The sequence below is a fragment of the Mus caroli genome, chromosome 2 (genome assembly GCF_900094665.2).
Source record: "Mus caroli chromosome 2, CAROLI_EIJ_v1.1, whole genome shotgun sequence".
Lineage (NCBI taxonomy): Eukaryota > Metazoa > Chordata > Mammalia > Rodentia > Muridae > Mus > Mus caroli.
The window spans coordinates 108,464,482-108,491,466 of NC_034571.1; the positions used below are offsets into that span (position 1 = coordinate 108,464,482).

Sequence of the window (26,985 nt, forward strand, 5' to 3'; positions counted from 1 at the left end):
TCAAAATGGGAGAGAACACATATCATACACCCATCTTAGAAACAAAGGTTTCAAAAAACAAAACAAAACAAAGAATTAGAGGGGCTGATGCTCTAATATATTAACTCAGAAGTTCGTATTTCTACACATTATTGGGCACCCACTATTGTGGGGGCCAGGAATATACGTCTTTATGTATGAGGGAGTGAAACTGACATTCATTCTACTGCCAGTTGTTTTAAGATGCAGAATTTCTCAACAAAACCAGCATTGCTTTCCACTAGAGAATTTAAGTTCTGAACAAAACCAGCATTGCCTTCCACGAGAGTGGCTGAATAACTTTCCCAGCACAGGCCAAACCGCTGGTTAGCAGAGATGCTGTTCGCTATTTAGCTTCTGCTCACCTTGCTCCTTTGCAGGCCATCTGCTCAGAGCGGCAGAACTGGGCGTGTCTGAAAAAAAAACCACATTCAAATCCCGCGCTCCGCCAGAGCACTTCCGGGTTCTAACTCCAGGCTCGAGAAGCATCCCCAGTCCGAGAACTGTGAAACGGGCAGTCTGTGTTTCTCGCAGCTGGCAGAGTGTCTTCAATGAGTGTCTGGATTCCGATCTCAGGGAGGTGTTACTGGGGACACCTGCCCCTAAAGATGCAAAAAGAATTCGGTCCGCAGCCGCCACTTCCTGGTTGCTTTGCCCTTACCCAAGATGGCGGCTAGTTGCCTTCGGCCCGGCTTACTGCGGCTGCTCAGTACACTCTGCGAGCGCAAATAGTTCTACAGCCCGCCTCTCCCGCGGAGGTGAAACCTGGGACGCTGCGTGTCTCCGCCCCGCGGTGCAGCTAGGGGGTGTGCTTTGGGGGCATAAGGGATAGCTAAATAAGTGGAGGGCCCAGGGTCGTACCGCGCTCTGCCCTTCCCTAGCTTCTAGGCACTAAGCCTGCACGAGCCCAAGGGTGATTTTTCCTTGGGCCCAATATGATACTAACCAAAGCCCAGTACGAGGAGATAGCCCAGTGCCTAGTGTCTGTACCGCCCACTAGGCAGAGCCTGAGGAAGCTGAAGCAGAGGTTCCCCAGGTAAGTCCCCATCTCCAATTCTCACAGCATTTTACCTGCACCCCAGTTCCCGCCACCCTGGCAGTCATAGAAGCCACGTGTCACACACAAATGGGAGGAACAGAGTTAGGTCGAAGATCACGAGAATGCTCTCTCCCTTCACCTGCCTACCATACAAAACATTTAATGCCTGAGGCTCCTGAAGCCACTCCAGGCCTTGGGAGTTGAATCCAAGTCAACAGATGCGGGTATGAAAGTGTACACATATTAAGTAGGTGCTTCATAGATGACCAGTGGTTAATACACAGATACTAGCAGTAAATAATTGGTAATGGGATCTTTGCAAAGTAAAAAAAAACCGTGAATTGGCGGTTCATCGCACTGGGGTGCTGCCAACTTGACATAGACACTTAGAGACGGTAGACCTAGAGTGAACAGGACCCTTTCGGATTGCCACTGGTAGCAAGAGGGCCCAGGCCCAAAGGGGGCCTTGTCTTGTTGGCTGTGCAATGAAAAGATTCTTTATAGAGTTGAGGACATTAGGGGGTCACACTCTTGAGTCTGGTCATTTGGATCTCAAGGTCTGAAGGTTTCTCATTGTGTGCATACGTATTCCCCATGGGTTTCATACTTTTCACTTTGTTGTGGGATTTTAGGATTTTTCCCACCTGTTAGGAAAGGTCTCTTAGAGATTATATAACATAGATTTTTCCATTTACAAGATGTAAAAACTGAGACCCAATCATTACTTGAATACCTGTTCAAAACAACTAGGTCATCATAATTAATGTGTTAAATAATACAGAACGTTTTGTATATTTTTTTATTCAAAACATGACATTGAGCATAGTTACGCCTAATGGAGAGCTTTCCTATCAATAACACATAGCCTTTGACCATGCATCACCAGAGAGATTTCATTGAGAAAGACAAATTATTGGATAGTAGGTATCAATACAAATTGAAGCATATCTTTCATGACCTCATATTTAGTAGACTAATTTTCCTAGACTCTAAAGAGAAAGGCTCTCCTTCCAATATTGTCCATACTTAAGGACTTTGTAGCTAGGGGACTTATCATAGTTCCTGTTCAAGAGCACAGTTGACAAGTTGGAATTTAATTATTATCATTAGTTTTTTTGCATTCTTTCTAAAGTGAGTGGTGACTGACCATCCAGGGGGAAAAGGTATAAGATGTAGGTATATTATCACATGTATGTTATATAGTATATGGAATGTTTTATATGTGTATACATTGCTAGGGGGTTTTGGAGCTTTTTTGATACATTGCTATCATTATGGGCACATATTGCTATTTTCAAAAGAACATTATTGTATATGTGTGTATTGGGATCCATATGTGTCAAGGTGTGTGTGGACGTCAGAAGAAAATTTGGAGTTGTTTCTCTCCTTCCATCAAATGGGTCTGGCAGTGGAACTCATGTAGGCAAGCTTTTTGGCAAGTGCTTTGATCTACGAAACTATTTCACCAGCCCCACCATTAAAATATATATATGTGTGTGTGTGTGTGTGTTCATATGTATAGTTATATGTATAGTTATATCCTAGAGTGTTTACTAAAATTTAAATTAAAGCTGAGAAATTAAATAAAATACTACTAAATTTGTTTTGAATAATAGTAAGTATATTACTTGTTGACATTGTATCTATAATAGTCATAATTCCAAAAATGGTTGAGACACGGTAATATACTTTTGCAAATTTCTTTAAGATCTGACTTAACTACAAGAAGCTGCACCTATTTTTGTTTTTAACTAGTTGTCATATATTGCTGATAAGAGGAGGGACTGGAAAAATGGCTCACTGAGGAAAGTGCTTGCTATGCAAGCATGAGGGGCCTGAATTTGGATCCTGTAGGAGGGAACCTCTTCAGGTTCCATGTCTCCTCTGTTTAGCAGTTTGGTCAAGGTCACATGCTTTGACTTCTGGGAGCCTCCCCCATTCCATGTCTCTTGGACTTCCTAGATTCTCCACCTCCACCCACACCCACATCCATCCTTACCCCTGGGGCAGCTGCAGATTTCTATTGACTTTCCTGGCCTTCTGAGCCTCTCTCCTGTCTCTCTCCATGGGGTATCTTTCCTTGATTGGTGATTGATATGAGAGGGTCCAGCCACCCCTTGGTGGTCTTGCAATGTGTAAGAAAACAGATTGAGCAAACCATGGAGAGCAAGCCAGTAAGCATTGTCCCTCCGTGGTTTCTGCTTCAGTTCTGTTTATAGGTTGCTGCTCTAACGTTCCTTTGTGATGATCTGCAACTGTAAGCTGAGATAAACCCTTTCCACCCCTAGTTGCTTCTTTGGTCCTAGTGTTTTATTGTAGCAATAGAAAGCAAACTAACACGGGCCATTGCTGTGACACACCCGATCGACTGCAATGGAAGCCCTGGCAGCGACTAGGTAGGTCATGGAGAGGCCATGTCTTAAAAAATATGGAGAGCCATAGGAGAAGATATCAGATGTGCCACCAAATGTACATGCATGCATGAGTGTACCCGCAGGCCCGTGGTCAGAGACACAGATACATTATCAGAGAAAAAGACAGGAAAAATCCTAAGGAACTCATAGGTAGTTGCAAAAGAAAAAAGTAACTTAATAGGCTTTTTAGATACTGTGGATTAAAAAAAAAAAAACAAAAACCACTGTTGTGTTTTTATTACACAAAACCTAACAAATGCTAGTTTCTTGAAGGCTGACTGTAACGTGGGATAGGAAACTCATCAACTGCTTGTCACCTTCTTGCATTGTAACCCAGTGGCCTGTTTTGAAAGTTAGTGAGTCTTTTACCTATGCAGTATTGATTTGAACCATACAAACCTTCAAAATGTTGTCACCTTTCATTCTATTGTATGAAAAAAAAAATCACATTTGCTAATCTCATCAGTGATCTCATTAGAAGTGTGTAAGATTTGAAGCTGTCAAGCTATAGTGATGGATATGAGCTTTCTAATATTAGAATTTTCCCTTGGAAGCTCAAATGTTACCATTGGTAACACTTGCTATTAGTTGTTTTCCTTGAAATGACAGGCTCACGTCATTTGTATCTGAAAAACGTCTGCCAGATACCGAAATCTAAATAATCATATTTCATTCATTGTTTATTCAAGTAAGAATTGTATTCCCTGGGAAAGAATGGCTAGCTCAGCTCTCCTTCAGGTGAGTTCCTCCACAGAGGTACCACACTGTCTTGCTAAATGGTCTTTGTATTGACGTCTAAATTCAGCATACAGAATTCTAAGAGGATGTGGTTTAATATGACAGATTAGTGCCTATTCTAAAGTGAAATAGCCATTTTACTTTTTTAAGCTGAGTGAACGTGACTTGGAATATGGCCGTAGTGCCCCGGCCTCAGTTTGTGGTTGGGTGTAAGTTAAAGAATCTATCAACTTGAGTGAGCGTTGGGTTATTGGAGGGACTCCAGGGAGGGTAGCTGGAAGGGGATGGAAAGGGGAAAGTGAAGAGTTGGAAATTTATCTACTGTAGTATACAATAGGCACAAATATCAATAGAATAGAAAGAAAAGTAATAATTTATAATTTTTGTTAAAAAAAAAAAAGCTTTGACCTTGTAGACCCTGAGAGGGACTTGGGGACTCCAGGAGGCCATTGGTTACACTGAACATAACCACTGACTGTTTCAGATCAATGCATATTTATTTCTGAAGGCTGTTGATGGGTATGGAAAAGTGACTTCCAAGAAGACTGCTATTTTTTCACCTGCAGAACATAGGAATATCTGTCTCTGCAACTTTTGCTGGCATTGAACAGTCATTATTTAATCTTTACTGTGTTGCATTAAGAATGACTTCTGATAATTTGAGTTTATATTAGCTTCTTTTTTTTTTTTTTTCCATTTCTCAGGATCAAATCAAAGTTTTCATCCAAGCAAGAACAGTAGTATATCTTTGGGCTATAACTGCACCTAGTGTGTTTAAAATTACAATAAGTTATAAGATATGTATAGTTTTTGTTTGTTTAATTTTCCTTTTACATTAATGGAGCCACTTAACTGTTCTGTGCCTGCCTTTCTGTGGGAGTATTTGTTTTTATGAAATTATTATTGGTTGGATGTGCTCATGTTAACGATGTTGATTTCTTTGTCTTTTTTTGTTGTAGATATTTTCTAGTTTGCTTTTAAGTATTCTGATTTTAACTCCCTTAAATTTCAATTTATGCTTTTTTTCCTTTGTTTTTGTTTTTGTATTTCAGACTTTTGAGATAGAGTCTTTCTATATAAAACCCTGACTGTTCTAAAACTCATTGTATAGACTAGCCTGACCTTGAACTCATAGAGACCTACTTCCCAAGTACAGAGATTAAAGGTGTGCACCACCACACCTGGCTCCTTTGTTTTATCCCTCCAGCTCTCACTTTGTTGATCAGGCTAGGATTAAACGCTTATGTGCCATCACTCCTGGCTCATCTTTAAATTCTGTTTGTTTGTTTGTTTGTTTGTTTAGACAAAATTTCCCTGGCTGTCCTTGAACTCACCTTGCAGACCAGGGTGGCTGGCTGACCTTAGCCTCTGGAGTGCTGGGACTAAAGGCTACCATGCCCCCACTTTCCATGTGTAGTCTTCCCAGTTGCAGTTCATTTGAGATCTGCTTAGAGGCATCCATGGAAGTTCTCTCCAGTGTTAATTTTATTTATTTTATGCTTCCAGAGGGAAGCCCAACTTCCTAGGGATTTTTTTTTTTCCGCTGAAATTGCAAAGTTATGTCATTTCAAGCCACCTCATTGATTTTAGGCACTCCTTTTTAACCTGTCCTTAGAATCCTCTCCTTAGCCTGAGGGATATAGGCCAGGAATACTTCCCCAGCACACATGCATCGGCTCTGGGTGCAGTTCTCAGCATTGTTTAAGAAATACCATAATCCTCCACTTACTGTGAGGAGCTAGAGCTTTGCGAGCTTTGATACTTTACATTTTGAAATCCACCCTCACTCTATTGTTTCTTCTCTGCCATTTAATTGTAGTGAATCTTTCTGCCTTTAGCAGGTCGGGTGTACTGTGTGAGTCTAGTACCGAAAGCTATTGTCAGGGCTGTATTAAATGTCTATGTTTTATACTTTATCTCCTGGGTTTCTGATTCAGGAAGACACTTCCAGTCCAATCAAACTGTTCGGTTATATGCTTTCCTGCACAAACACTCTATCGTAGATATTATATGTATTTGTAAATGAGTTGAACTTAAAGAAAATTTGTAGTATTCCAGAGAGTACCTTGTGCCCTTTCCTGTAAATGTTAACATTTTGCATGACCAGTGGACCAACTGTCAGAATTCAAAATGAGCTTTAACATGATTTAGTCAGTTCTCTTGCAGATTTTTATTGAACTCCACAGTTCTTACCCCCCTCCCTGCCCCCAACATGCACAAATGGCCTGTTCTGGCACCATACATTGCCCCTTAGTTTTAACACATCTAGTTCTCCAGGATGTGATATTTCCTGTTTGTCTTTCATGATTTTGACATGTCTAGAGAGAGTACTGATCAGTTGTTTCCAAAGAGTCTCTCTCTGTATGCTTTTTGCTTTCTTCTAATAGATTTAGGGTTGGAAGTTTCAGCAATCGAACCCCAAAGATGGCATGACCTTCTTAGAGCATAGAGTCAGGGCATATGATGTCACATCTCTTCTTGTGGATGTAATTTCATGCACTTCAGTATGGTTATGGCTCTTGAGTGCCTCTAGGGTAAGGTTGCTACTACTCCTTTTAGTGACTGCCTTTGAGATACAACATACAAACATCTTGTGTCTCATCACGCCTTTACTGTTCCCCCAGGGACCTGAGCGTCCATCAGTGGGTCTGTAACAAAGCTCAGTAGTTATAGTTACCTAATAGTGGTTAGGTTTTCATCAGACCACTATTTCTACTATTGTAGTTTTATGGGAAATAATCTTACAGTAAGGCCATGATATTCACTGGTATTCGCAGAATTTTCCGCCACTTTATCTTAGAACATTTGATCTACTGTAATTCACTATGTGGTTATGCCATTTGTTACACAATTTGGATTAAAAAAAAACAAGGTGTGTTATAATTAATTTGAGTAGTCTATAGCACCAAGAAAACAGATTAAAACATAACTAATAGCTATGCATAATAGAATTATAGAGTTTTAGAAATTGAAAGATTTCTTGAACAGGTTCTGTCTATCTGTCTGTCTGTCTATCCATCCATCTATCTATCATCAATCATTTATCTATGCATTTTGAGGTTTCATTTTGTTATATAATCCTGGCCTGGCAGTCCTAGCTCATGGAAATCGGTGTCCGTGCTGGGATTAAAGTGCTGGGATTCACACTTATCTTGAAGTAGTAGTCGTAAGGAGATAACATTCCTTGGGAATTCTTTCACTAGTAAACTAAGTCCTCTGGCACCAGCTTCTGTTTCTTTTTCTTTTTAAAAATCATGCATTGATTATTCAGTTGCTTTCTGAATGAGTTACAGATTAAACTTTTAAGATCATGATTCTAAACAAGTATCTATATATCCTCTTGCTGAGTCTTTACCCTCAGGCACTGGCTCTGCTTTTTCTAATTGTGCCTTCCAGATTTGTAGGAATAGTTTTTCTGTGTTGGTCCCAACATCTACTATTTTTCCATCCTTAGATAGTAACATGGGCAACTGTTCATTGATAAAAATAGCTTCAATTCCTGCTCCAAGTAAAATCTCAAAATTAGTAGTTAAAAACTGGCTACGTCCCCTCTCCTTAAATATACTGAGCCATCTTCTTGAGATCTTCATCTGTCTTTAGCTAGAATACTGGAGTGAAGGATGGAGTGAAGGATGGAGTGAAAGATGCCTCTGCTGTACCTCTGCTGTGCCTCTGCTGTACCTCTGCTGTGCCTCTGCTGTGCCTCTGCTATGCCTTACGTTGAATTTACTGGTCCTTGGTGGAGGTAGGGGTCCAGTCTGGTTAGTTACAAAGTAGCACAAAATATTACTTAATTTGTATTTATTGGAAGTGTCCAGGTTTAATTTGGTTCAGTCAGGCATGGGCCACTGTTGTATTTGGAACAGCCCCTGTTGCTCACATAGGATGTGTTTTATGTTGTCACATCTTCTCACAGAGCATCCTTTGTTTTACATTCTTGCTTTTTGTAACCATTTGTCCTGAAGAAACCACATGCTAGTGTAGGTCTTTGCTCTTTCACTGTAAGAGGAGGAGACAAATCTCAGAGCTCATAAGTAGAGGAAATGGGATTCAAACTCAAGTGGAGTCTGTCTCCTGAATCTTATTTCCTTGGTCCCTGTTCCTTAAGGTCATGGTGAGCATTAATTAACACAGTGTGGGTGAAACACTTGGTATAGTGTCAAACCGTCAATATTATAAGGACTGTGAGTGGAATTACTGTTAGAATGATGTCATTTGTCTACAGTAGGTGAAATCTCCCAGTGATATCATTTTCAAGCGTACACAATTTTGTGTTGAGACAAAAGGAAGTAGATTAGCAGAAAATAGAAATATTTATATGGACCAGCTGGTGAGGTGATGCTGAATAAATAAAATTTGATTATCTGATATTTCAGTAAATATCAGAAACTTGCCTTTTATATTTTAGTGTTTCCTAGTTGATTTATGACACTGAACAACTTTTTGGCTTTGATTCACTGATTTTTAGGAATTTCAGTGAAGTATTACAATGTATTATTAATCTCTTAGGGATTGGTTTACATAACTGAAATAGTATTTCTGTTGGCCTTGTTTCTTGAAATTGAGTTGAGCGGTGGTTCTTAATTTGTGGTTGGTTTTTTACACTCTGATAATGTTGTGGTGAGCCTGACTTCCCGAATAAAAGGTGACAATGGCTCATAAAGGGAGAAAAAGGCTTTTATTGAACCTGAAATGTTGTTTATGGCTCTGCCAAAGGATTACAATTAATTGGCAAGACATTAAAAAGTAGTATTAATTCATGTATTCTGCAACTATCTAGATCTATCTAGGTAGGCTTCTGTAGCAATTATCGATTAGGATGGGCTGTCTGAGAAGTAGTGAATATGATTGTCTTCTAAAGTGATTTTTTTTTTATTTGTAAGATTTCAGGTTCTGATTTTGTTGTCATATTGTAGGTTAAGTCTCTGTTTTTCTGAGAGGTCATTTTGCTTCTGTATGGCCTCTTTGCTTTCTAAAGTAAGTTTAGCTGCAGAGGTGAGATAAGTGTGGATTCTTGGTAAAGGAATACTTAGGAAAACCCTTTGATAGCATCATTTGATAGATGCAGACACAGGAGGATTGTTTTTCTTATTACTTTTGTAGGGAGGATGTTTATGTTATTAGAATACTAGCTTCATGTTAAGTCAGTGTTCAGGCATCATACCTCAGCTTTCTCAGCAAAAGCCTGTATGAGAATGGTAAAGGAGAGAACTGCATATTTCCTTAGGAAAAACAGATTGATGGAAGTATGAGGCAATAATATTTTATTATTTAACTTTCCATAAATATGGGCGTGAATTTACTATTGGTTTTTATTACTCTTTGCCATACTGATTAAACTTTCTTTAAAGACAGAACCATATGTAAGTAATATGCTACAGTTAAGTCTGAAAAGTTACCTTCATAATAAAAGTCATGAAGGTTACAGGGGCAGGGTAAACACTAGTTTTTGATGTTGTTGTTTTAATTGTGTTATTGAAGGTAAATACTATCAAGCATTTCATGGAACTGACTTTCTCTTTCCTACTGATAAAATGCGACACCTTGTGCTGTTTTATAGAGCACACAGTGGCTGATATGAAACCCTAACTGAAAGAGACTAGGGACAGAGATGACTGGATGTAAGACTGTGGGCTTCTTGTCACCAGAGGAGAATGATCTGTGCATTGGAGATGGTTATTGTATAGTGAGCTGGTTTGTGGGGACACAGCAACAAAGCTGGGTGCATGTTGACCACAGAGCCACCCTTTCCTGATCAGGAAGCTAATACCAACTCCAGCTTTCCTTTCTTCCCACTCCTCTGTCCTCACGAGGTTCATAGCTAACAGTCCCTCAGAATCCAAATCATGGCAAGGGCTCCTAACATGGTTTCCCACCCAGAAACTTTTTTAAGTGTTTAAAATGTAGTTTAGATGCCAGATATGTTTAAAACTATTCAACTTTGCACCCTAAATTTAAGAACATAAGAGTAAATATTTTCAAACAATTAAATTCATGTAGAGAGAAAGTCAAGTAGATTCATGTCTTTTGGTGCCATTGTTCAGTCAAATATTGAGCTGTTGTCTTTCTCCAACTAAGTGCTGGGTCCTAGTCTTTTTCTGTGATTGTACTGGGAGCAGAAGTCATGTCTAAGCTCCAGACTTAAAATACCCGGTGCATTGCCTCTGCTCCGTGTCCTTTTCCTCTTAACTTACTTACATTTTTTTTTTTTAAAATGTCATTGTTATGACCTAGGCTTTGCTCTTGGAACAAGAAAGAGTAAGCTAATCTAACTCTAATCTTATGTTTATTCTGTTCGAGGAAATGGGCGATAAAGCAGACCCTGGGCATTTACAAGGGTTATCATTTAAGGCTGTTGAAAATCCTCAAGTTCTCAGTTAGCATCTTGTAGGATATCCAGAGCCTCCAGACCTGCGGGATGAGAGTATTTGGTTAAGCTCACTTATCAGCCAGTTCACTCACTGCTTCCTCAGATCAGCTGTGCTGGATGAAAGATTCGGATGCGCACACAGCAGGCTTATGAGTCACAGCCCATCATGCGTATTTGTAATCACTCTCAGGTAGTGGGAACCAGGTCTATAGAGATGGAGGATAAACACCTTGGTTTGACATTTGTTCTTGTTGGCATGCTGTAGTCCCCTGAGACCCTGTCGCCGCTTGCTTCACAGTGACTCTGACTCATAGTGGAATAAGACTCTTGTAAGTGTCTCATGTGGAGATAGGATCTCAGAGGTAAAGAAACATTTAATCAGCCTCCCTCCAACCACACAAGAAATTAGACTGGCAATAGTGTTTTCAATTCTTTTTGTTTCTGCCTATAATTTCTTCAAGCTGCTATCTTTTGTTTAAGGGATATTATTCTACTATTTGTTTTTACTGATAATATTGGTAGGAAAGCTATAAAATTTGGTATTAACTGACACTTCAGGCCTCATTTAGCTAAGATGGTAAATGGACTGGGGCTATGAGACAGACTTCATTGTATAAAATTTAAAGAACCCACAGACTCTTACAGCCTGTATGTATCAGCCTGCATGGAACACACAGCTCATAGATATTATTTTCTGACAGGTGAAGGTAAAAGTTGTCTAGATTTGTATTTTCTGCAGCCAACTAATAATGTGTGGACATATAAAGATAAAGCTACCATTAACCATAAATTTGCATTAGGAATTTTTATTTGCACTGTGGTGGGCACATTTGTTACCTATGTGTGCAGATGATAAACAGTGTTACTGCTGCTGTTATTTTGGCTCTAGTGGCCTAGAGTGAATTAGTGTTGGGTTCAGGTAGCATTTAGAACTGGTCCAGTTCATTAATGCTAAATGCAGAAACTTGTAGAAAAGTCCTTGCTTTCTCTGTTTGCTTCTGCAGGCAGAACTCTTCATGCTTGCTCTTCAGTCCGAGAACCCACTGCCCGCACACCAGTGCCCAGGCAGGTACCAGTGACAAGAGAGTGAATGCAGTGGGCCTGCTTTGGGTTGTGGCAAAGGAAAAGCAGGATTCTGTGCACTGCCAGGGCAGCTGCTGCTTTGTACTGCAGGGCTGTGGTCCTAACTGCTGCCAGGACTCCTCCTTAGGCATCCAGTCTAGAGATTACTCCCCCACCTCCCAACCCTTTTTTTTAAAGGAGAAAAAAAAAAATCCTGAGTGTTTAATGTTTTCCGTTTGCTTGAATTTTTAAAACACCATGTGGGCCAACATTTTCCTGGCCAAACAGAGTAAGTCTGTGGGCTGAGTTTGGCTGATGGCCAGTGAGTGCTGGAACTGTCTCTTCTTGGCTCCTGAGAGTTGATTCTAAGTATCTTCTCCAGACCCTACGGCCCATGCTCACACTGGTAGCTAGCAGTCTGTGGTGTGGGTGCTTATATCACAGGAAAATTCTGCAAACCTGGGCTCCCCTTAGCCCCAGCCTTGAATATCTCCAAAGGCAGTTGTTTAACTCCAAATGCCATAAGGCTTTTTGTACTTATTACACATTATATAGCACTATAACGTGACTTTTGCAGACGTTTCTTAACCTGATTTGTTCCCATTGACTTGCTTCAGGAATGGTGCTCAGAATTCTCCCATCTGCCCTTCATTCATCCTTAGTGTTGTATTAGGCTGTTTCCTCTTCATATGTGATGTATACATTTCCAGACTTGCATCATCACAGTGCCCAGGAGCAGCAGGTATTGTAATATGTCTCACAGTGGACATTCGATTGACCTGCTGTTAAGATCATTTCTTCCATGTCTTCTTCATTAAGCCATATCACAGATTTCTTACTTAGGATAAATAATTAATCCCTTCAAAATAGATGAGGTAAATTTAAAGATGTTATAGTTCCTTTTAGCAGGGATTTGGAAATGTTCTACCGGTGTTATACTTGAGGGCTTATCATGTCAGAAGTTATTCTAGAGAAACTTTAAGCTTGGTGGTTACACTTTTAATTACTAGTTATTCCAACATAAGAAGTAATACCCTGCCTAGCAATTTTAGCGAAAGACAATGGCGAGTTTTCAAATTAATTTAGTGCAGTTTTCTAGAGACTCAAGTGATATGTTTCTTCTTCTCTTTTAACATCATAATTATTAGTAATTAGAGTAGATGACGGGCTGAGGAGATGGATGGCGTGGTGGAGAATGTGCTTGCTATGCAATTGTAAATATTGGAGTCCAGGTTCCCTACATGGAAATGCTGGTTTGGTTTGGTGGCCTACCCATAATTCCACCATTCAGAAGGTGGAGGCAGCTGATCCCCAGTAAGCTGGTTCATTAGGTTAGCTAGAACCTAATTAGGAGACCCTGCCCCAATGAATAAGGGGATTGCCATTCAGGAAGACTTCCAAGTTCCTACAGAACATCAGTGTCAACCTCAGGCCTTGACACACAAACACATACACATACACATACACAAACATATACACATACACATGTACAGGTACACCACATGATACATATATGAAAATAATAATGTATTTTTTTAAGTCTATGGGGCATGATTGTACATTGTAAAGTGACAAAAGGAATCCATTGGGAGTGGGCTCACCAGAGTTCCAGCTGGGTGTGCTACTGAGTTTGGAGAGTTGTAGCCTGGCCTAGACCTTGGTTGGTTTACTTAGCTTTGCCTGCTTGGTTAATTATATATAATTTTATAAATTATGGGCCCAAACCATATTACCACATACCCAACGAGGCTGTGAGAATTTTTTTTTAAAGATTTAAATACGTTGGTTTAAAGAACTTGATTCTTGAAAATAAACATACAGATGTGAGTTCTTGAATTCCTTGCCAAGTAACCTATGATGGGTCCCTACCTCCCTTGATGAAATACCTTTATTTATGAAATGAAATCATTACCAATTCAAATGAGAATATGTAACATAAAAAACAAAAGTCTTGATACCCTAGCTACCACCGAGCTTGTTATTGTTACTATTATTTATTCAAGGATGTTTCTCGAAGTGCTTTTCAGAGTTGTAGTAATTAGACATAGAAAATTAGAAGTGAAAAGAATTTGCCTAACACCAGCCTTAGTTCATTCCTCCTCCTCCTCCTTTTTGTAAATTGTGCTGAAATCTTGATGTCATATTCAGTTGCTTTTCTTCCCCCAAACAGTAATGTTATATGAACAGTACTTAAGGCATCAAGAAAATAATTACATGAGAAAATACTTTAAAATCCTCAGCTTTTAACATTATGATCATATCCCTTTAGTTTTGAGGTTCTCAACCTTCCAAATGCTGTGACCCTTTAATACAGTTCCTCTTGCTGTGCTGACCCCAACCATAAAATTATTTTGTTGCTACACTATAACCGTAATTTTGCTACTGTTATAAATTATAATGTAAATATCTGATGTGCAGAATATCTGATATGCAAACCTCCAAGGGGTCGCAGCCCACAGTCTGAGAACCTAGGGAGCACTTCGCAAATTGATAACAAGGTGATTTGTGTGTTAGCAGGGTGTCTGATTGAATTCCGTTTGGATTCTGAGTTTTGCTTATCAGGAGGCAGCTATAATCCAAAAACTGTGTTTAGGTGTACGTCCTCAGGACATAGTGGACTCAGTCATCACACAGATGTGGACTTTGGTTCTAGTGTTTAATACACGCATTAATCAGCTTTGAAGAATGTATTTCTAAATAGGCTTAAAGCCATTTGTTGTACTAGTACCACTTATGTGAAGACTAGTGGAAAATACAGTGTTGCAGAAAGTTTATAGAGATTACAGTTACTACTCCTTAAGTCTTCACTTTTACTAATACGTCCTTTTCTAGAATGCTGCCTTTTAAGATACCCTGTAATTTCTGTACTTCCCAGTTGAGTGATAATGACTTGGGCAAGACCTCACCCCTCTTTCTTTTCTACTTCCATCACAGAGAGTCCACTACACTATATCTTAGGTCAAAAGAGAAACTCTCGGAGTTAGATCTACTTCATTTCAACTGGTTCAAATAAAAGTGTTAAAATTGCTTTAATGATCTTTGTCCCTTTACAAAAACAATATTTAAAAACTTGAATGACATTGACAAAATGTTGCCTGCAGCCCCAGTCTGCAGAAGTAAGCCATAATTATACTGCAGATTCTATGTCTGGGGACTCTTATTTGCCAACTGTCTCTTCTGAAGTGTTAAGACTTTATTGTTAAGTGTTAAGACTGGGTAGCTTTATTTCATCTGGTGGAGGTGTATAGGGAGTGTAGTTTTGGCACATTGTCATGGAAAATATTTTATTCATGTGATAGCTTTTTAGACAATTGTATTCTGTACTGTATTACAGTGGCACAATAAATTGCTGAATAAACTGTCTGCTCACTATGACTTTAGCATGAAAAATTTGATGCATAGCGTAGGAGAGGTTGGAATATATCAGCCTTTTCTGACAAGGGACTTTGAATTTTGACCTAATATAGGTGACCTTTGTGCACAATAAAAGTGAGCTTAATCTCAAGGTTAAGGTTGAGGTGAATGGCAGGGCATGGTAGGGCGCCCGCTGCAGGGAGCAGCTTCTCAGCCTACCTAGCTGTTGGCTAAGTGAGACCCTCACACTGTTATTTTCTTCTTAAAAATTAGAAAAAATTAAAAGCATATCTAGAAGATTATTTCTAGCACACTGTTTGGCTGTTAAACAGCATCCTGGTTCTTCAGGACTCTGCTCTCTCTTTAATTGTGTTAAGTTCTACTGGTTTTGCATAGATTATGTCTGAGTGAAAGGTTGGAGTGTGATATTGTCTCTCACAGATAAGCTAGCTAGCTAGCTAAAAATAAAACATCCTATGGCTCATAAAACAGATAGCTGACATATATAAGGTTAGAACTGAAAATATATGTTCTTTTAACAGGTTTTTTTTTCCCCTTTGAGAAGTTGAACCTTTGTCACCAAACTTTAGAACTGTCAGAAGATTTTAAGTGGTACATGGCTTTGTATAGATTGTAATTAAGAGGTCTTGTGTGAGTTATTGTTTTAAAAGGCTATGAATTATAGGTTGTTTTTATCCAACCCCCCCTCCAGAATTTCCTCTGAAATATGTTGGCTAATCCACTTGCATTATGATACAATATAGGATGATGTGATAATATAAAATATTTTTATGGTTTTTGTCTGCTATACCTAGAAGGAAGATTGTTTTGAAACGTGAATTTCACTGTTAAACCCTTTACTACCAGATACCTTGTGTGCTTTGTCAGAAATAAAATGTTAGCCAATCAGATATTAGGAAGAGGCTCTGCTCTTACAGTATCTGAATACCTATTGAATATTCTGCTCGAATAATTGGTTGGAACAACAGATAGTTGAAGAGAGTGTCAGAGGCTCACATGGAAAGAACTTGTCCGTTTTTAATCGAGCCTGCAAAATCTATTCCCCAGGACTGATCAGCTCTGAAGGGCTGGGTTTGATGATCAGTATGGCAGGAAAGCACGCTTTCCGGACATAACGCATTGACGAGGCCATCCATCATTTGTTAGCATATGCCGAAATGTGGGCTGTGTGTGCAGAGGCCTGTGATTTAGTAAATACTTGGGAGATGAATAGAGCTTACACACAGGGGAAGATATTGCTGTCCTTCAGCAGCCTGAGACCCAAGCTCCTGCTGGGAAGGCCATCTGACAGCACATCATCAGTAACTGGCCTGTCACAGTCAGCGGTGCCCACCGACCATCGCCAGTATATTAAATGCATTTTTAATATCTGCTTGAGTAGATTTAATGAAGAAAATTTAGTTTCCATACTCCGAGCACTGCTTCCTTGAGTGTTCGAAAGCCTGGACTCTTTTCTGCACACAAAAGGGGGGAAGATCATGCTAACAGTAGATTCAAAAGGAGTGCAGCTAAAATAATATGCACGCATACAAAAATGCTTTTTATCAGAATGCACATCTTGTTTGTATAAAAACTCTTTAAAAGAAAGAAGGAAGGAAAGAAAGAAAGAAAGAAAGAAAGAAAGAAAGAAAAAGAAAGAAAGAAAGAAAGAAAGAAAGAAAGAAAGAAAGAAAGAAAGAAAGAAAGAAGCATGCAAGCTGTAGCTTTGGGTTAATTTCTTAGCCTCAACTCTCCTTAGAAGCTCTTTGTGTGGGATGGTTCAACTTGTTAATGAAGGGGTGTAATGTAAACCTATGGCTTTGGAAGGAACCGTCCGAAGGCCATGCCATGATGCGCACGGGTGTCAAATCTGTAGTTAAGGAAATTCACCTTTCGGTTATGTTGTGTTTTGAGACATTATTGTATGGGCCTTTGGGTTGTTACCTAAAGATAATAAGGTTTCCTTTAGTTTGCTCCTTCTGAGTGATGGACTATTGAACGTTACTTATTAACTTCTCAATCAGTATTTTTTGTTTGCTATCACATAAAACAGTATAAAAAGAACAAAAAAATCAGCATTCTACTTTCTTGGACTGTAATGTCTCTTTAAAATGATAATTTTAATATGTTCTCTTTTTTTGATTAGGTAAAGTATGGACTCAGTCTCCAATGAGTTTCAATGGCTGACATTATTTACTACAAAACAGCAAGACAACCAATTAGATATTGTTGCAAGTGGGCACTTTAAAGGTTTCCCTTCTTAAAAAAACACAGGAGAATATGCTCTGGTGTTCATAGAAGCAGCAGCTAAGGAATGGGATCTATAAATCTGACTCCTGCATGTGTCAAAACAGTAATGTATTAAATGCATATTATTATAAAAATTTAAGACATGTCTTAAACACACTTACATTTTTATAACACATGGCAATATTAAATAATACATTTCCTTGTTAGCATCTGTTTGCCGTCATTGTTGGCAAGACCTGTGATTTATTGCTTAAATTAATGACCAAGACCGTTTTGGACCTGATATATGCCCCTAAGCTTATTACATCACTAAATAAAGTAAAATGTATGTGCTTGTGACAAAGTTATTTTTATAATTGTTTATCCCTTTAAAGTGCTCCATTCAGCGATTCACTGCGAGGTTCACAATGGTTGGCTTGTGACCAGAAAATAATCTCAGAAAGGTAAAATATATTTCTTGTCTAGAAATAAAATGCCAGCGTGATGGTGATGATAGGGGACCCAGCAAGAGCATGCAACACTCAAAACCCTTTCCTTCAGTGCTCTCTGGGAACTCTTACTGGACCACTTAACACACAGCCTCTCTGCCTTCATGCCAACTCTCAAGCCTGCGGATGCACAAGCTCACCTTTGTACCCAGCCATGCATGTGGGCCAAGTGTTTCGCCCTGACCCCAGACCACAAGGGTTAACTCTGTCCTTAGCTCAGTGTTCTGCAGGTGCCATTGTTGGCACACCTTAGACTAGGGTCTTTTCCTACGTGCAGCTCGGAGATGGGAACTTGCTGGTTTCTGCGCTGAACTCTGTTTGACTTCATAGCTTTATCTTTCTCTTTTGAAGATCTGGTGTGACAGCCCCCTGTGTATTTTTACAGTGCCCTGTAATTCATCGGAAGGCACTCTGCCACCCGACTTGCTGAGTGGTGTTATATGGCTCCCTGGTCTTTCCCTCCACAGGGAAGTTTCTCATTGACTCTCAGCTCTCCTGTCATTGGTCAGAGAGGTGGAGATCTTGAGAGCTTAAGTCCTGCTTCAGGACTACAGTGTCTTGTCTTGGAACCGATGGAGCTCCTGGATGTTAGCTGTATTACTGTGGGAGGCTATTTTTATGGACACCTTGGAAGAGTTGGCATTTCACACTCATAAATGGCAGCAAACCCCAATTCCTATGAAAGGTACTTTCTTCTCCTGTTTATCTGATATCCACTGGATTTCCACCCCCCCCACCCCCCCAGTATTCATTTCCATTGAAGTTGATTGGATAATCTTTTTAGGAGTTTGCTCAAAATTTATTAAAGCGAAGAAACAGATTAAAGAATTAACAAAAAAACAAAACGAAACAAACAAAAAAAAAGAGCCAAGCCAAGAAGTATTCATGATTTTTTAAAAAGACTTACTAACTTTCCCATCCTTTTCTCTCTTTAAAAAAATATAGTTTTTAAATTTCATGTTTGACTTTTTTAGACAGTCTTTCTTTGTACACTGGGTTGGCCTTGAACTTATGATCCTTCTTCTCAGCCTCCTGAGTGCTGGGATTGAAGTAAGTACTACATCCTTAGTTCTCTGTCCTTTACCTGGAAGACCTGTCTTCCTATAAAAAGCTTAAAATGACATCTTGACTTCTCATTTATTTTCTTCCTTGGTTATGTCCATTCTGCCTCCTTCCTTCTTGTCTCCCCTCCCCTTCCTCTCCTTCTCTCTCCTCTCTTCCCCACCTCTCCCCTCCCCTCCTCTCTCCTTCCCTCATCTCCCTTTCCCTCCTTTCCTCTCCCCCCCCCCCCCCCCCCCCCCCCCCCCCCCCCCCCCCCCCCCCCCCCCCCCCCGCTTCCCCCACCCCTCCCTTCTGCTCCCCTTTGCTTTCCTTTTCTGGCTTCCTGTTTTGTCTGTCCCTCCTCCTACCCACCCCCCTTTATTGTCTTTGAATATTACAATAGATCCACTGAGATTTTCTTTATCAGTTATAGTCATGTTTACCTGTCCACACAGAACCTTTCTTTTACATCCTATTCAGTGCACTGTGAATTCCCTTGGGTAAAGCAGTGTTTGGCTCTAATTTTATTTTCTAGCTTTTCTATTTATTACCTAGGATCGTATTGTGTCCCTTCATGCCTTTGGTGAATTCTTGCTAACTTTCAGATATGGACCAGTGCTCATTTGTTTTAATGATCCCTTTTGAGGAGGTGACTTCAAAGTGGGTTTGTTCTTGTTGGCCACTGTAGTTCTGTGTAGTAGCATACAAAAAATTTAGTAGTGTTTCCTGAGATTGTTTCTTAAGTTCTCACTCTGGTGTCAGGGATATTTAAGTCCTTTTTAAAAATATGAAAATATTCAATAGGCAGTTAGGATTTAGTCTAGTGTTCTTGGTCTTAGATGAAATGAAACAGACCACAGACTGCTGTAGGTGCATGTGTTATATTTTAGCATGTGGAACAATGGCTGTGGAAACCTTTACCCGATAATTTTGTGAGTTGTACTTTGTTGTATAACTCTAAGCCTAATCAAAATAAATCTTGGGAGGTGAGTAAATATTTTCTGTGCATTCTCTCCACTTTCAGAAGCAATGTTCCATCTATGAAATGTTAGTAAGTACATTAAATAAAACAATATGATGTACACTATGTCAGATGTGATAAATTATTCGGTACAGAACATTTATACAACATATGTTGAGCTGCTACGTGAACAGCTTAATGACTATAAATTATGTTCATCTGCATTGCCATTTTTTGTATTTTGTTTAAAACCACACCATTTGCATTATAGATCTTTCTACATTTGGGGTGGGGAGAGCAGGGCTAAGAAGAAGGCATCAGCTTCTTAAACGTGCAGGTCATCTCCGTGATGTTCTGACAGTGAGCCGGGGCTCCTCAGCTGTGCCGTGTACATAACACAGATGTTGGGGAGTCATCTGTCAGCCATGCCTCTCCTATGGAGTTAAAGTTCTAGAGGGAAAAGAATTTGACACCCTGCTGTCACTGTTACATTTTCACAATAGAAGAGCATGCAAATATTGAACCTCCTGCTTAGCCACAGTGTCCTGTCTAATGTCTGTGCTGGTTAGAATAAAAAATCATGGGTGCATCTTGGGCTCGGAGATCTGACAAAGGTCATGCTATGTTGGGCATTTGAATTGGAAATTGTCTGGACGTAGATTTTATAAAGCTCCCACTGTTGTGTGTGGGGAGAATTTCTACAGGGTTTTGTCCCTGGAGAGGCCTCTTAGGCCCTTGCTGTCCTATGAATGAATTTAGATGTGAGGGTTACTCCTGCCTTAAAACTGTTAAGTTCATTTTGCATACATCCCTAGAGAGAAAAACTGGCAGATGCTTTTATCTTGGAAGTGTTTAAAAGAAAACTGCAGAGCAGGAACAAGAGAGAAAAGGGGCCCTGTGTGGAGTCCCAGAACATTTTGGAAATGGCCAATATGCAGTTTTCATCAGTATGAAGGCGGGGTGCAATATGGTGCCTGTAGCCCACCAGGGAATATGAATGTTGATTAAGCATTCTCCCAGGCTTTGAAATTCTGAAAGCAGTGTCAGAATAATGGATGTTGAGCAAATGTCAAGCATTTGTTAATTTCTCTGTTATTTGGAGTTTATCTACCATGATCAATCAAATAAACTAGCGCTTCTCTCTTGTGGCATGTGTCATTGATATGGTGATTAGGTGGCTAGAGAGACCTTCTGCTTTTTTTTTCCAGGTAACACATTATAAATGAGCAGAACAGGGCTTCTCAGTTAAATTTTTGTTTATGATTTAAATTTGTTTTGAAATTAACTACTTTGGCTTCAAGGTGATACTAAAAGAGAAAAAAAGCCACTTGTCCAAGTTATTCTCCACTGTCTACCATTTGCAGCCACCAAGCTGGTGTTGACATCTGTGGTTGCCATCTACATACAGTTTTCAGAAGTTTATAAAACTCTGATACAAAACTGTGTGAAAGAAGCTGACCTGAAGAAACCCTAATCCCTTAGCATTTGTAGGTAGAGTTTCCAGTTCATTGTCTCCTCACCCCTACAGTTTGGTGATTAGCTCCAATTTAGATACTGGTTTTTATTCTTTAGGGGGCAGTAGACAGATCTCTTTCACGTGGTCTGAAGTAATTTTCTCTTGTTATTTTTGTGCTGTTTGGATGGAGAATCAGCAAAGCCTTTGCAGCATTTGCTTAAAGCACCAGACTGTGCAATGGTGATATTTAGAGGCGGGAAGGGTAGTTTCTCTTTAGAATGTGACTGACATCACTAATTGGGGTTGTATTATGCCTTGACAGCAGGCTCCCTGCCCCTGAGGTGGGTAAGTTAGAAGGTGGGGATCTTTATGTACAACTTTTTTTTTTTTTTCTTAAGCAGGAATCCACACAGATTTGTGATTAGAGATTTCGCCTTTTTCTCTTTTTGTCATGTTCATATGATGATCCTAGGCAGCTAGCTTACATGATTTTGAAGAGACAAGTGCATGTCCACAGATCCTGACCATGTCAAAGCAGCGCATCTGGAATCTATGGCATGGATATCTCTGCAAATCGGGAGCTTCTAGAATGATCTGCCTTCTGTTATTTAGCCTCTGAGCTTCCCTTCAAATGATTCACGGCTGAGTATCCACAAGACATGTCCATAAAAACCACACTAATACTTTCTGGTGACGTCTTCTGCCAGCATGTCCCAAATACGTCAGTTTCCCAAGCAGAAGAAAGGTTCTAGCTCCCTCATCATCTTACCTATCTATTTTTAGGCACTTGGTTTTAGTCTCCTCTGGCTATCCCGGCCATCTTAAGTGAAGTCCTTGTGTCCTGCTTGGTATGTGCTGCTGGTGAACTCCATGTTGTACTCGTTCAGCATCATAAACCAGACAGCAGGGTGCACGGGCAGCAAGCCTTTGAGTTTGAGCGGTCAGAGCGCCCCGGCGTTGCTAACTTGCATCATTTACTGAAAAACTTGGGTTTTCATAAACATGCAGCTCCAGGGTGTCCTTTTGCATTGACGAAACTGTTTTTCCTAGTTGAGATTAGAAAGGCACGGGCAGCTTTGTTTTGGTGTTGAGAACTGCTGTATATTAATTTAAGGAAGGCTAACTTTGAGCTGCTGTAGTTCTTACCCATGTACACTCTGAGGGCGTGATTCCCAGCCAGCATTCAAGGGGCAGGTTGAACAGTCCAGTAAGGGACACAAGCCCTTGCTCCCAACAAACAAGCTCCTGAGTGGCTTGCCTTCAGCCTACCTCTGCGGATGCCCTCAGATAATGGAAGTTTTATCTTCTGTGTTCTAGTTGTAAAGAGATGATCTGTTTTTTAAAAAGTCTTTGAATGAGTGTTGTTTTCTTCTAGAAACAGATTCTAATGATGGCCAAAATGCCTATGGTACAGTCTTGTGTATTTTCATGGGTGACACTTCAAAAATGGAGCTGAGAAGAAAGTTATCCTATGCTTATTAATAAGCCTACTCTCTTTCCTTACTTATCAGCCCTTGTGTTACATCCCTATCCTTTTCTCTGTGCTCTTCCAGCAGAGATGAACTGGCAGACTTGGAGACATAGTCCCTCCTACTTGCTCCCTCATCCTTTTCTCTGCGGGTGAGTAGCAGACCCTGAGGAGGAAGGAAGGAAGGGAAGATTGTACAAATATCGCTAAGATATCAATCTATGCCTTGAGTATTAGAGAAGAAATTCAGAATCAGACTTTCTATTAAACTGTTGAAACTTCTTGGTCTAGAAAGGAATACGTTAGTAATTCAGGAATTGCATCCTGTAGTTTAAGAAGCATTCTCATAGAGCAGTCTCCTTTTCCTTGTGCTTCTGGTTGATGGGCTGGGTTTTGACATAGAGCTTACAATCAGGCGACACTCACCCATTGAATGTTTTAGATTCTTTCTTATTTTTATGTGGACTTTAATTTGCCGAAGAGTTGCATTTATTTAAGAAGAGTGTGAAGAAGTTAACTTCTGTTACATCACTAAACTTATGGTTTATCTCTGTTCAGAATAGACCCAATGTCTTTCATAGACTGGAAGAGCTGCAAAAATGGTAGGGAAGACAGAGCGGTGGAAAGACAGTTACTGTCAGTTTCTTCCTTAGCACAGGTGTTGTGGGGGCGAAGAACATCCTTAATGCCATCCCCACAACTCTGTGTGTGTGTGTGTGTGTGTGTGCACGTGCACATGACAGCTAAAACATAGAAAATAAAAATTTCAAATGAGTAACCCTCCCTTGCTGACCACCCCTCAACAAAGCAATTGCTGTGTATTTGTGAGACATTAGCCACTCCATACTGTGCTGGATGCAAATTGATAAAACATGCTTTTGGTAATATTTAAACCATAGAGACAGAACTTTAAGTAGATATGAAAGTACAGTTAAACGCTAATGCTCAGCAATTCTGAATCTGGTTGTAAAGCTTTTACACCAAAATGTTATTGCAGTGTTAGTTCCCTGTAGCAAATGATGAAACCTTCAGACTTTCTGGGAAGGAGACAATTAGTTGGGGTGTAATCTGAACTTGGGTGTCTTGCCTTTGTGCTCCAGTTCCACCCTGAAGAGGGTAGTTCTGCACTTGACACATGCAAATGCTAAATAAGGCAGCAGCATGAGGTCTCTGTCATTAGCAGTAATTTATGTAATGAAAGCCACCTGGCTGTTTTTTATAATTAATTGCTTGTAAATAATAAATTTAAATATAATTTATAGTTTTCTAAATTTGATTACTATATAGCCCCAACAGCAAACCTAAAAAATAATGGCAACTTCATAATTAAATAACATATTTTTAAAAGTAAATGTGTTTTGGAGAGTGATGGAAATCTCACCAATCCCCTTGTTAGCCTTTTCTCTAGTTGAGATGCTGATTTTGTAAGTCTCACTAATTTAACCTTTGTATTGTCACTTCAGTTGATCTTTGAAATATATTCCCACATATAATTTAATACACAGAAGAAAATAGACTAATTAACACAAGTGAAGTTAACTCTACTGAAAAAAAATGTGTTTAAGACTATGTTATAAAATTTTGAATGTATTTGAAGAAACTTTAAATGTGGGTGAGGCACCTATGGTGGTTTATTAAACACTGTAGTGACAGTAAGAGGCTTTGCCTGGGAGACTTATTAAATACTAAAGGTAACTAACTATTCACTTAGGAAGGCTTTACAGTATATCTCTGCGTTCATGGAGCCAGATGTACTAGCTGCTAGAGAGTTATTTTGATGCTGTGGCAAGTATTAGTGTTTCACAGGACTCAAAGAGAATGGGGAATTCTGAGCCCAGTCCTTGGTCTGTCATTAAAAGAGAAAGAAAGGAAAGACAGAAAGGGGTGGAAGAAAAAATAGAATTTATGGTTTATTTTTAAGACTGACAAATATGTTTACTGACACATATGAAATTTTCTCAAACTTTATACATTGGATGTTTAAAATTAATTTCTCTTTTCTCAATGTATCTCCATTTAAAACTATATCCTTCAAATACTTACATTGTTATTTTGCCATATAGCAGTAAAGTTACTGCCATTGTCAATTTATGGAATGCATAGAATATATTAGGATTAATAGATTAGAAAATTATATAGCTCTGAGCTATAAACATAAATTAGAAAAATTCTCCTCCATATGAGACTGTTAGTAAGTTGTACCATAATTTAGATAAATCAGTAATGCTGTTTCATTAGTTGAATCTAAATTTTTTTTTTTTTTTTTGATCTGCAATTCTCTATGTTCCTTGTAGAAAATCAGCTAGATCATGAAGAGCTTAGCTTTGTTAAATAGCAGCCTTGCACACTGGCTGCTTCTGAGATGGACGAGTCAGTGAAGTTGGCCCTGTTTGCAGAGCTTCTGTCTGTGGTCAGTGTGACCACCATCAGTCACCTCAACAGCTGACATCATACTTGTTCAGTGCCTGCTTCCCAAGGCCTGGAATAATCCCTCAAGAATTCAGAATGTTGTTGACTGCCCCCATTTTCATCACTGAAGAAAGAGGCTTTGCAACAGGTGCAGGGGGCTGGGGGGAGGGAGGGTACTAATTGTAGGGTGTGCTTAGTCTGACCAGAAGGGAGAGTGACTCCAAATTTGGTATCTTAGAGAGTAGAGTGACCTTTTAAAGTCCCAAGATGAGAATTGCCAACAATTGCAACAGGCTAATTATACCCACCAGGAGTTGTGAAGTGCTTTCAAGTTTTCCTGTACACCTAGAAGTTCAGCCATTGGTTTGAAGTCATTAACATATGACAGATGCACTCCCCTTCCTGGGTTCCTGCGATAAGACTTGATTGTAGAAGTGGGAATTTGACCACAGCTTATCCCTTGCTTCATTAGCTTCCTTACAAACAAGCAGGGTGGGGTGTTTTGGTTTTCCTTTCTTTTTTTTTTTTGACTGTTATCTAACCAAGTTCCACAATTCCCGAAGCCTCTTCACTTTCTGCAGACAAGAGGTCACAGCAGATAACCTCGATGCTGATTTTCCCAAAGCATGTCACACATGGACACTGCTAAATGTCCTTTGTATATAAATCCATAGTATATTACACATATGTTTAATGTATCCCTAATTGTACCTTATGTGAGCTTGGATATTTCTTTTTCCATTTATATGATTTTTAGATGTAGCAGCTTCAGTGTAACTTCTGGGTTGGATTTATTTATTTGTTGTCCTGGTGTGTGTGTTTCTGAGGATCCAGCCCCAGGCTCCCTATAAGCCAAGCAAGTGATTGGCCAATTTCGGTTGTTTCCTATGAAAGGTACACACAGTGCTTTTTGGCTTAGATGATAACTGAATATGTGACTTCTATGTGCATAGATCTGACCACTCTAAAGTTGTTGAGAGCAGAGAAATGAAATTTGAGTCCCTGGGCTGACCGGCTGTTCCCGAATAAGGAATAAATGGGATAGGTGATCACATGTAGAAGGGTGAATATCAAGCACCAAGGGGCCATAGGAGGTAACCCCAGAACTACAGCTCTTAACTGAAATGGCTTTTCATTACCTGGTTGAAAAGCACCTAGAATATGCCATTTAGGATTATAGTGAAAAGGCTGCTTCTGGGTGACACCAGTCTCTAGTAATTTAATTTCCCTTCTTGGTATCTTTGTATTTTATTTCACAGTGGACTTTCTTAACACACACTGAAATATTATTTCCAGTTCTTTCCTGTTGGGTTAAAATCTGTTTATAGGAGTCACGCTTCCCTTAAGCTCTGGGGTATGATGTAGATTTTGTCTTCCCAGAGGGCATACTCATGTTTAGTTGTGTTCCCATCAATTACCACCAAGGCCTTTTTGTGCAATTAGGGGGGGTGGTTAATTTACTGTAAGTAAAGTTACTACCTGTCTAGGGATTAACTGATCCAGGTTGGAAGTCACAGACTTTTGAGTTTGGTTTCAAAGCAGGAGTTGATTTCTTAACTCTCCACTGCTGTTTTGGTAGCAGTTTCTGGGTTAGTTTGTGATCTTGGTGACAGCAGGTGTTTTCTTGGTTCTGATTATCAAGGCTGTATAAACTGTGTTGGATAAAATGATAAGTGTCATTGGAAAATCCTAGCAACAGGTGCCTTTGCACTTGATACCATTGGCAGGGAGGGAGCCGCAAGGGTCTTCTGCTGTGTCCATTGTTGACTGTCTGTCAGTACTCAGATGGCTAGAAACTACAGCCAGGATGCTGTTCAGTTGATAGCTGATACCTCGGGGAAATGAAATCTGCAGGAAAATTAATGCTGGACCTCACAGAATATAAAGATGTCATTTTACAATGTTTAAAGCTAGCTA

The 26,985-nt window shown here is 39.7% G+C and overlaps 1 protein-coding gene across 3 annotated transcripts in view; it reads left to right on the top strand.

The window, feature by feature from the left end:
- The first annotated feature begins 772 nt into the window (after positions 1-772).
- The window catches only part of C2H15orf41 (chromosome 2 C15orf41 homolog), a 200,222-nt gene continuing 174,009 nt past the window's right edge, over positions 773-26,985 (top strand). The window contains exons 1-2 of one of the 3 annotated variants that reach the window (XM_029473865.1): positions 1,013-1,054; positions 22,745-22,811. In XM_029473865.1, coding sequence (XP_029329725.1) covers positions 22,750-22,811 — 62 coding nt within the window. In that variant the 5' untranslated portion in view covers positions 1,013-1,054; positions 22,745-22,749. Of the gene's footprint in view, positions 1,055-22,744; positions 22,812-26,985 lie in introns of all 3 variants that reach the window. The other 2 variants (XM_029473866.1, XM_021153861.1) reach the window with 2 other exon arrangements.